Below are 12,031 nucleotides of genomic sequence, written 5' to 3'. Positions count from 1 at the left end.
GTAAGATATCAGAGAAATGTTAATGTGTTAACTGTTACTTAAGGCTTTAAATGCTGTGCCTTCAAGCATTATAAAATCTATGGCTTGGTCCTTGGGAATATGATATTTTGAAAGTTATTTTCATGGTTGTGAAGAAATTTTTGTATTTTTTATATATGAAGAGTTTTATCTGAAAGTGTGCTTAATCACACAATACTCTGTTTTCAGATATTTAGTCTTGGATATTGCAGATAATCCGGTTGAGAATATAATACGTTTTTTCCCCATGGTAGGTAACAATATTTTAATATCATTTAATGTTTATGATTTGCTTTCTTAATTGTGCTTTTAAAACTTAATAAAACATAATTTTCTCCTATACTGCTATTACTTGTAATATCTGAAAATTGTGGAATTGTATTTTAGAGAAAATTGACTTTTTAAAATCTTTTTTATTATGATCTCCAAATATTTGAGAAATTGTATTTCAGATTTCTTAAATTCAAAATAATATTTAAACTTACAATAATTGTACTTGTAGCATTTTGGAAATTTTTGATGTAAGGTAATTTTTATTTATATAAATTAGCAGGAAAATATTTTCAGTATATTTTGTTTTATGTTTGTATTTTATGCTTCTGTTACCCCATATATTTTATTATAAAACACTGTCTTTTTCCTTCAGACAAAAGAATTTATTGATGAGAGCTTACGAAGTGGAGGTAAATAATTTTTCTTTTATTTAGCTGACATTTATTTTTAGGAAATTGTTCATTATAGTTAATTTTTAGTTAGTATTTGTCTTAAATGAAGAATATAAAAATTATGTATAATAGACTTTCCAAATTTCCCAAAACTTATTTCATTTGGATAGACTTTCTTAAATATCTCTATAGAACTATTTTCATATTGAGTCAGCTTTAAATCTTTTTAACCTAAAAGTCTATTGTAGTCTCCACACAGTTAATATAAATTCAAGGATTTGAAAATTAGTAAGTATCCAAGTTGTATATACAGAATACATAAAATGCTTAAGATAAGATTTATTTTACTGTGGTATGATACATGGTTTCAGTATATTTTAGCTGCTGCATCAGGTATCTTTCTATCCAAATAACTATTTCTTGTTTTTCAGGAAAAGTTCTTGTCCATGGGAATGCAGGGATCTCAAGGAGGTATGGTGTTAGCAATAATCTTTCTTTCTCCAGCATTTAATTAATGAGTATGTTTTCTGTTTTTTTTTCTAAAATATTTTCCCCCTCTTTAGTGCTGCCTTTGTTATTGCATACATTATGGAAACATTTGGAATGAAGTACAGGTAAGAAAATATTGTGAAACCTAGTCATAATTTAAATTCTCATTAAAATGAAGCTTAATGGAGACAATTTGGGAACTGGAAGTTAATAATCTCCTGATTTTTGTCATCTAGTTATGCTTGACTAATCAGGCCCTTTTATCCTGTGATTAGTCTCTTAACCTCTGTAGCTGGTCTACATTGTATAGATCCACTTAGGCTAATATTTTGTTACTTTATGAAGCTAGTTCTCTTATTATTTTAAAAACCCAAGATAATTACAGTTGTAATAGCCCATGGAAAACTACCTGCTTACTACTAGGGAATTGGTTAATCTAAGTTTTAAAATTCTTATTAGACAAAGATGTAATTGCTTTCTTTGTTTAAAAGGTTAATTTATTATATTTTCCTTTAACAGTAGTTGGGTGAAAAATTGCTTAAGAATTGTTTTATTGTCTATTCACAATTTATTACTTGTTTTATGCAAAATGATCTTTTCCAAGCATATTGCATAGACGAAAGAGAGAGAGAGGCTAATGTGCTTACCAAATTCTGTTTTATGTCCTAAAATATTCCTCAATTCTGGCTCTTTCTCATTATTAAATCTCCCTAATCCCATAGACGGAGGAGCCTGGTGGGCTGCAGTCCATGGGGTCGCTGGGAGTCAGACACAACTGAGTGACTTCACTTTCACTTTTCACTTTCATGCATTGGAGAAGGAAATGGCAACCCACTCCAGTATTCTTGCCTGGAGAATCCCAGGGACAGTGGATCCTGGTGGGCTGCCGTCTATGGGGTCGCACAGAGTCGAACACGACTGAAGTGACTTAGCAGTAGCAATCTAGCTCTAGTCATGTCTCATTATTTAATCTCCCTAATACAAGTTCTTCCAGTAGTTATCATCTTAGTGGTCTTGTGTTTTCTTTCCTTCTCTAGTCTGTTCTGTTCTTCATACCACAGTCAAAATGATTGTTTCAAAACATAAATCATATTTCACCTTACCCCAAAATGCTCTCAGAGGTTTCTGATCCTTAATAATTCTTAATGTGGCCAGTGAAACTTCACATGACATGCCTGTATCAACCTTCCATTCTTATGCTGTGTGTACTCCGTTAATCTTGTCCATTTGAGCTGTGTTCAACATTGGATCCACATGCCTGACACATAGTGGACATTCAAATCTTACAGTTCATTTGGTTTTTTTATGTTAAAATTATAATGGAAAAGTTTGCTTAAAGGTGTTCTTATTATTTGGTGCCATGTCAACAATAATAATGAAAATAACTTCTATTTATTGGGTCTCTGCCAGATGCCAGATACACTTCTGGACACTTCTATCTCAACAACACAAGGAAGTCCATATGTATCTAATTTAACCAATAATAAAATCTGAGCATGTAGTGTGTGTGACACATGCTATACACGATATGTTATACTTACTATCTTTCATATTCACAGTAGTGCTTCAAGATAGGAATTGTTATGATCCCCAATTTACACATGAAAAAAATAAAGCTTAGAGAAGTTGAAAAGTATCCCCCAGAACACACAGCTGGGAAGCAAAGGATTTTCCCACTGCAGTTCACTACCTCTCTGTAGTACAAGCTGTCTGATTATGATTTTCTGTTTTAGGTAAATTGTTAGGTAAGTTCCTACTTTAGATAAATTCTGGAAAAATTGAGATTAATTCGTGAAATAACATCGCCTTAGTTTTCCTATTTTTTTGTTTTCAGAGATGCATTTACTTATGTTCAAGAAAGAAGATTTTGTATTAATCCTAATGCTGGATTTGTTCATCAACTTCAGGTAACTTCTCTATTTTTCCTCTTTAAGGCAGTCAGAAAGTATGATAATTAAAAGCTTGTGTTCGTATAATTTAGTTGTAGTACTTGGTAAATACTTAAAAATTGCCATAATCTGACTAATTTCTTTGTTCAAGTTTAAGTCTATTTAAAAATATTTTTTTAAAGCTGCCATTGACAAGAAAAAAAGGATTAAAAGCACATTGTTAAATCTAAAGTAAAATAATTGATTGTAGACATATCTTCCATTTTTCCTCTATTTTTATTACATACAGAGCATAAGAGAATTTTGGTTCTAAGTGTGTTACATATAGCAGCTTTTTCTGTTTTATATGCTTTATCTTCTCCATGTTCTTTCTCACTTTGATGATGTGTAGAAGAACACTAAAGAGAAAATAAACCTGTGAATTATCTGATTAATGTTTTCCAAGATGAAAAAGCATAAGTCAAAGAATGTACTCTGGCTGATTGCATCCAGTTATGCAGGAATAAATCTCACATTGAAACATCAAGAGCACTACAAAATGTGTTATCTCAGTTACCAAACTTAATTTACTTTGTTTTTATTTTTAATTCACTTTTAGTTTTTATCTCATTTAAAAAAAGAGAAAAATATTCATGATTAAAAAAATAAAAATTCAGTAATGCTTAAGAAGAATACTTGAAAAGTAAGTCTTCTTAATAGTATATCTTGAAGATCATATATAGCTCTACCTTCATAATATTTGTGTGTGTGTGTATCACAGTTTTATGTGACCAGTTCCTTATACATGGAGCTTTAGATTGTTTCCAGTCTTTCATGATTTTAAACAACATTGGAAAGAATGTCCTGATAGGTGTATCTTTGTTTACATGTGTGAGTGTACCTGTAAGATAATTGATCAGAGTGAAATTGCTGGGTCAGAGGGCATTTGAAAGTTGATGTTGCTAAATTGTCTTTAAAAAGACTCCAGAAAACAAAGAGTACCTGCTTACCCATACCTAATCAATACCAATAGCAAAAGTGTTTTATGAAACTTTTGGATCATTGTTGTCATGGTGGTAAAAGTAGCAACTGCTTATAGTTTGCCCATTTTTCTAATAGGTTGTTGGTCTTTTTCTCATTGGTTTGTAAGGATTCTTTGTATATTAAGAAAATTTATTTGTAGCCAGTGATTTGAAGGCTTCCCTCCTGGCTCAGATAGTAAAGAATCCACCTGCAACGCGGGAGGCTTGAGTTTGATCTCTGGGTTGGGAAGATCCCCTAGAGGAGGGCATGGCAACCCACTCCAGTGTTCTTGCCTGGACAATCTCCATGGACAGAGGAGCCTGGTGGGCTACAGCCCATGGGATCGCAAAGAGTTGGACACGACTGAGCGACTTCAGCACAGCATAGCCAATGATTTGAAATGCCATTTTTATTATATACCAGATTCTAAATCCACACTTGAGTCTGTTTCTGACTTTGTATTTTGTTCCATTGATCTGCTTATTGCTGCCTTTGTATCAAAGTTTTAAATGCTATAATATTTGTAAGTAGTCTGTATTACTTATATTAAGTAATTTAGTCAAGATTTCCTCATTAATGTTCTTTTTGAAATTTTCCTGGCAAGTTCTTAACACATATTTTGTGTTGTGAACTTTACTGGAAAGGGTGCAGAAAGAATTGACACCTTTAAATTTTTCAAAGAGTATGTTTCTAAGAGTATGTTCCATTTATTCAAGTCAATTTCTGTGTCTTTTAGTGTTTTAAAGTTTTCTTTGTATAAAATATATGTATTTCTTATGAAATTTGTTCCTAGCTATTTTCTTTTATTCCCATTATAATTAAAATTGTTTTTTCAAATTTCTTTCTAGTATGTTTTCTAATTGCTTATTTATTTATAAGAAAGCTGTTTATGTTTTTTCAATTGGCAACCTTACTAAACTCTAGGAACAGTTCTAAAGAATTTTCCAGTTGATTGTCCTAGATTTTCATCTGCAAATCATAATAATTTTGCCTCTTTTCTAATTTTTTTTCTTTCTCACTTGATGGTCATTGTATCAGAACAGTTTGATAAGTAATTTAGTGGTGTGATAGTCATACTTACTTTATTCTTGATTTCAGTGTCATTGCTTTTATTATTGCACTGTGTGTGTGTTTCAGTATTTGCTTGTGCATATTTAAAAGGTTTTTATCAAGAATAGATACTGTTTTTTAACTTAAAACATTTTTTAATGAAATGACTCTAGTTTTACTCCTTTAAGTCATTAATATGGTGAGTTGAATCACATTATGCTGGACTTGTTAATTTTGAATCATCTTGATTTACAAATGAATCTCACTTTGTTATGGTAGACTGCTGCTGCTGCTAAGTCGCTTCAGTCGTGTCCGACTCTGTGCGACCTCATAGACGGCAGCCCACCAGGCTCCCCCGTATATTCCATTAATGTGTTGCTAGATTCTGTTTGTCAATTTTTTTTTTTTTTAAGATTTTGGAATTAGTTGAATAAGTGATACTGGTTTGTAATTTTTTTTCTGTACTACCATCTTCTGGTTAGAGTGTTTGTCACGGTTTTCTCATTTTTAAAATGAAAACTTGCTTTCTCTTTATGTGCTCTAGAACAACGTAAATTAGATTGGAGTTACCTGCTTCTTAATGTTTGATATATAGGACCTGTGAAATCACTGGACCTTGATTTTTTAAATTTAATTCAGTTATTCATTATTTCATTCACTCATATATTTTGAGGGTGAACCAATTCTTGGACAGCTTTCTTCATTTGGTTAATGATTAAGTCTGATTTTCATAGACTGCTTAGGTCACTTTGGATGGTTTCATAATCTTCTATATAATTTCATTGGATTTGAGATAATTTCTGTGGTTATTTCTTTGATTCTTTTTTTTTCTGATTTTGTATATCAGTGCTTTCTTTTTTCCCTTCTTCTGGTTAGTTTATATAATTTTTCTGTATTTGAATTTCTTCTTGCTTTGTGCTTTCCTTGGGTTTTTGTTTTTGCTGCTGCTGCTATTATTCTTTTGTGGATTTTCTCAGTTGCATGCTTAGTCACTCAGTCATCTCTGACTCTTTGTGACCCTGTGGACTATATCCCTCTGTTCTTGGGATTCTCCAGACAAGAATACTGGCGTGGGTAGCCATTCCCTTTTCCAGGAGATCTTCCCAACACAGGGATCAAACTCGGGTCTCCTTTATTGTCTGAGATATAAGAATTCAAGACTATAAATTATCCTCTTAGCATTTCTTTAGCCATATTCTACATATCCTACATAGATTTTGCTATGTAACATTTTTATTCTTGTTATAACTTGATATCCTGTCATTTCACTTTTGATTTTGTTTTTTACTTAGCATTTGAGAGGTTTTTTAATAAATCATATAACTAAATTTTAAATGTTTTCTTTGTGGTATAATAAACAGTTGTTACTATGATTGTTTCCCTGGCATTTGAAAAGAAGATATATTCTTTGTTTTCAGGGCATAAAATTCAATCTGCAGTCATCCTTCTATATCTGTGAGGAATTGGTTCCAGGGCCACACACACCCCTCTACTCCCTTGCCATGGATTCCAAATCTTATATAAAATGGCATAGTACAGTCAGTTCTGTGTATCTGTGGGTTCTGCATTGTACAGAGGGCACATTGTATTTGTTCACTTCATCTTTTGGGGGCTTAGAGGTGAACTGAAACTCCCTTTGTTCTGTTTCTGTTTATTTCTTTAATTCCTCTAGTTTCTTTGCCAATTTTAGTGCTGCATTATTTGGTAGATAAAGTTAGATCTTCGTTGTAGTTATTAGTTTATCGTCCAGTTATTTTACTTTGAAATTAACCTTAATATTGTGATCCTTTTTTGTTTGCATTTGCCTTGTGAATTTCTTCATTGCTTTTCTTTCCATCTTTCTAAATCACTTTGTTTTAGATGCATTTCTTGTATGTGCCTTATGGCTGGATTCTGTTATTTTGATTTGTTATCAGTATTTTTCTTTAATAGGTGAATTTATCCCACTCTTTTGTACTAAAAATGACATACACTTTTGTCTGTCATTTAATTTTCATATCATGCTTTCTCTTAAAATATATCTTTTTTTAAACTTTTCACTATAAATTGATGAATTTTTTGTTTGTATTCTTTTGATACTTTTTAAGTTTATAAGTTGTTTACTTAATGGGCACAATCAAACTTTATAGTATATACATAGTATATAATCTAACTTTATAGTATATACATATGTTCCTTGAGTTATCACATTTAAATAATTATCAATGGATTTCCACTATAAAAGATAAAAATTTATATACCTCTACTTCCCTCTTTCCCCTCCACAACCTGTTTTGTTGATACTAATCTTAGTTCTTCTAGGAGATACTGCTTACACTTTTAAAAATATTTAAATATTATACCTCTTATTACTTAGCAATATAGGATTATCCGCTTAAACTATGTCCTGTTACATTTCCTGGATTTTAATTTTTCTACATTGTTACAAATTATAATATTTGCATTCTATGCTATAACCACGTTGTCCTGGTTGTTCATACCGAGTTCTATATTTAAATAGGATTCTAGCTTCTTTATTCAACTCCTGGAGTTTGAGGATTATTTTCAAGAAGAGTTCTGGGAAACTAAGTCCTAGCATTTTGGAAAATGTTTTTCTGTTGCTCTTACGTTTGTTTGGGCCACACTGCATGACATGTGGGATCTTAGTTGCCTGACCAGGGATCAAACCCATGCCCCCGGCAGTGGAAGTATGGAGTCTTAATCACTGGACCACCAGGGGAAGCTCTGTTGTGTTTATGTTTGAATGGCAATTGGCTAGATTAAAAAAAAATTTGTTTAATACTTTTTCTCTTATGAGTTTGTACACAGACATAACATTGAATAATTGTCCTAGAGAAGTCTGAAGGGAGCCTAATTTTTAAAACTCTTCCTTCTTAGAAGACTTGATTGGGAGGAGGAGGTGTTGTCTGGATGAGCATAGGATGCTTTATCGAGTATAGCTTTTTGATTGCTCCATATTAATTTCTTTTTAGTCATAATATGCCCTTAGCATTTACAGATTCACATCTTCCCTTATTTCAGAAAGTTTTCTTCTAATATGTATTTGGCTATTGTTGTTCTTTTTCACTTGCCTGTTTTTTTCTCCCAGAGACATATTTTATATTGTTTTCTTTTTTTCTTCCATATCTACCATTTTCTCTGTAATTATTTTCAACTTTGTTTTTTTGTCTTCTGGCTTGATTTTTGGCAAGCTTTTCTTTCCTTATGCTTTGTTGTTTCATCAGATGTTTATTTGACATTGTTATAAGCAGTGGCAGTAAAGCAGAGAACAAAACAGACAGAAATCCCTGACTTCATAAAACTTATTTTAATGAATTAGACTGTAAACAAACTAAAATATAGTAGGTCATGGAGAAGGAAATGGCAGTATTCTTGCCAGAGAAATCCCATGGACAGAGGAGCCTGGTGGGCTACAGTCCATTGGGTCACAAAGAGTTGGACATGACTGAATGACTAAACTACAACAACAACACAAAAGTAGTAGTTCAGTTCAGTTCAGTCGCTCAGTCATGTCCGACTCTTTGTGACCCCATGAATTGCAGCACGCCAGGCCTCCCTGTCCATCACCAACTCCCAGAGTTTACCCAAACCCATGTCCATCAAGTCAGTGATGCCATCCAACCATCTCATCCTCTGTCGTCCCCTTCTCCTCCTGCCCCCAATCCTTCCCTGCATTAGGGTCTTTTCCAATGAGTCAACTCTTCGCATGAGGTGGCCAAAGTATTGGAGTTTCAGCTTCAACATCAGTCCTTCCAATGAACACCCAGGATTGATCTCTTTTAGGATGGATTGATTGGATCTCCTTGCAGTCCAAGGGACTCTCAAGAGTCTTCTCCAACACCACAGTTCAAAAGCATCAATTCTGCGGTGCTCAGCTTTCTTCACCGTCCAACTCTCACATCCATACATGACCACTGGAAAAACCATAGCCTTGACTAGACGGACTTTTGTTGGCAAAGTAATGTCTCTGCTTTTAAATATGCTATCTAGGTTGGCCATAACCTTCCTTCCAAGGAGTAAGCGTCTTTTTATTTCATGGCTCCAGTCACCATCTGCAGTGATTTTGGAGCCCCCAAAAATAAAGTCTGACACTGTTTCCACTGTTTCCCCATCTATTTCCCATGAAGTGATGGGACCAGATGTCATGATCTTCGTTTTCTGAACGTTGAGCTTTAAGCCAACTTTTTCACTCTCCTCTTTCACTTTCATCAAGAGGCTCTTTAGTTCTTCACTTTCTGCCATAAGGGTGGTGTCATCTGCATATCTGAGGTTATTGATATTTCTCCCGGCAATCTTTATTCCAGCTTGTGTTTCTTCCAGCCCAGCGTTTCTCATGATGTACTCTGCAAATAAGTTAAATAAACAGGGTGACAAGATACAGCCTTGACGTACTCCTTTTCCTATTTGGAACCAGTCTGTTAGGCCATTATAAATAAGGCCTTTGGCTTTTCAGTGAAGGAATAACTGGGTTATCTCTGTTAAATGTAGTATACCATGTATATATACTATAAGGGTTGTTGGGGTTAGGGCAGAAGCAAGTACATGAGTTACGAGGCTATAGAGTGATGGGAGTCAAGAGAGAATAAGGATTTAGACAAAAGTGATTGCTGATGAAAAGAGATCAGATTCTGGATTTACTTGACAGTATAGCTTATAGAATTTGCTGATGGATTGGAGAAGAGAGACTGGGATGATTCTAAGCCTTTTAGTCTGAACAGCTGGAAGAGGAACTGTTGCTTACTTGTATAGAAGAAACTGCATGAAATTTAAAGGGAATAAAATCGAGACTTTTTGGTCATGTTAAGGTTAAGAGAGCTATTAGATAGTGGACAGGTCTGCATATAAGCCTGGAGTTCATGAGAAAGAACCTTATATCTAGGGGTTTTCAGTATATGGATGCTATTGAAAGCTTTAAAACTGAGTGAGATCACCCGAGAAGGGAGTGTGGATAGAGAAGGACTTCAAAAACAGAAACTTAATGTACTCCCAACATGTAGAGATTGGGGAGATGGGGAATCAGCAGAGGAGGCTGAAAAGAGTGGCCAGTGAGTTGGGAAGAAAACCAGGATGGTGCTTGGGAAGTCAAGGGAAGAAGGCATTTGAAGAGTAGGAGATGATCCTTTGTTTCAAAGGTTAATAATAGGTTAAGTAAGAGCTGAGACCTGACATTGGATTAGGAGCATGAAGTCATCAGTGCCCTTGACAAACAAGTTTTTGTGGAATGGGGAGTATAAGCATAATGGGAAGAGAGGAATGTGAACAGCAAGAATAGATATTTCCAGGAATTAAAAGGGGAAAACAGTAGTTGGAGGGGAAACTAGGATTAAGGGGGGCGTTTTGTTTGTTTTCTAACATGGTAGGAAAGGGCATATTTACGTGCTGTTTGGAACAGTCCAAGAGAAAAGGGTACATTAATAATGTGCTAGAATTTCATGGTATGGTCTGTTCTCCTCTTTGTTGATTCTCTTACATTCATTATTTCTGTGGTTTATTTTCTTTTTTCCATTTTTCTATTGAGCTCTAAGAGTTATGTCATCTCTTTCATTGTTACATTTCTTCCATGAGTCCTTTTATCTTTTCTTTGAACTCGTTTCAGAAATGCCATATCTTATTGATTTTATGGAGAATTCACAATTTTCACCTGCCTTGTGTAATTTTCATGCAGTTTTCTTCATATATGGACTTTTGGTTATAATGTTGCTTTTTTCCCCTTACAAACACCTTTACATAAGACTTATATTGGTTCCTTTTTGATTATTGGTCATCTTTGAACTGGAGACATTCTTCTTAGATAAGCCATTTTCCCAATAATAAAGTTGTGGGAAGAGATTGGGAAATATAGGCAGCTTAAATTTTCCCAGTTTTGGAAGACTTTCTCACCAACAGTTTTTTCCAGTAGTATGACTCTACTCAGTGAGTGGAGAAGAGCCTCTTCTGTCACTGGTTTTTCTTGTTTAGGTTCAGAAATACTACATGCACATTGGAATCACCTGGGGAACTTTACCCATAATCATTAAATGAGAATCACTGGCAGGGGGCAGCCAAGGAGAGGGGTAAGCTGAGTATATATATACTGGTTTCAAGACTTCTCAGGTGATCCACAGGTATAGTCAGGCCTGAGAATTAGTGATTTAGTTTTTACTTTTAGCTGACCAAGATTAGCAGACGCTTGGCAACAGTTTCTCCTTTACCAAGCTTGCTTCTTGCAAAAATGCCAGGTGTGGATGTTCACATTTTCCTTGATAGACTCACACATACTTCATACTATGCAAGGGCTTCTAAGATTTGTCTTAGAATCCACCTCTTTTGGAGAACTCTAAATTGTACCCACTTTGTTTGATATATGCAGCCAGGTATCTTCTGTGCATAGCTTAGTCTGGTTCCATTTTTTAAGTTTTATTGTGAAATATAATACACATACGTTAAGTGCATAAAGTGTAAACATCCATCCATGTAACTACCATCCAGATAATGAAATTGAACATTTTCCAGAATTCCAAAAGTCCTCTTGAGGCCTCTTCCTAATTATAATTCTCTTTCTCCTGTCATAGAGGTAGGTACTGTTCTTTTTCCTTACTTTTCTTTCTCATATTCAGGGTTATCGATGTTTCGTAGTTTCATCAAATCAGGAGTTTTCTGTATATCTTGTTCTATTTAAGAGGGTACACAAATGCCTTTATTATTTCATCTTTATCTGTAAGTAGAAGACGATTGATTTTAAGAAATTGGAACCAGATATATAGTTGAACCAGATATATGCTTGAAGATTGAAGGCGGGAGGAGAAGGGGACGACAGGATAAGATGGTTGGATGGCATCACCAACTCAATGAACATGACTTTGAGCAAGCTCCGGGAGTTGGTGATGGACAGGGAAGCCTGGCATGCTGCGGTCAATGGGGTAACAAAGAGTCGGACAC

General features: G+C 34.3%; 1 protein-coding gene across 6 annotated transcripts in view; it reads left to right on the top strand.

The window, feature by feature from the left end:
• STYX (serine/threonine/tyrosine interacting protein) overlaps window positions 1–12,031 on the top strand; it is a 41,317-nt gene that overhangs the window by 22,555 nt on the left and 6,731 nt on the right. For all 6 annotated transcript variants that reach the window (XM_081506050.1, XM_081506045.1, XM_081506048.1 and 3 more), the window contains 5 exons: window positions 208–268; window positions 665–701; window positions 1,115–1,154; window positions 1,247–1,297; window positions 3,007–3,079. In XM_081506050.1, coding sequence (XP_081362176.1) covers window positions 208–268; window positions 665–701; window positions 1,115–1,154; window positions 1,247–1,297; window positions 3,007–3,079 — 262 coding nt within the window. The remainder of the gene's footprint in view (window positions 1–207; window positions 269–664; window positions 702–1,114; window positions 1,155–1,246; window positions 1,298–3,006; window positions 3,080–12,031) is intronic.

This window comes from Giraffa tippelskirchi, chromosome 7 (assembly GCF_054371585.1).
Source record: "Giraffa tippelskirchi isolate mGirTip1 chromosome 7, T2T-mGirTip1v1.2.pri, whole genome shotgun sequence".
Lineage (NCBI taxonomy): Eukaryota > Metazoa > Chordata > Mammalia > Artiodactyla > Giraffidae > Giraffa > Giraffa tippelskirchi.
Note: the sequence above shows the minus strand (reverse complement) of the source record. Positions and strands in the feature narration are given on the sequence as shown.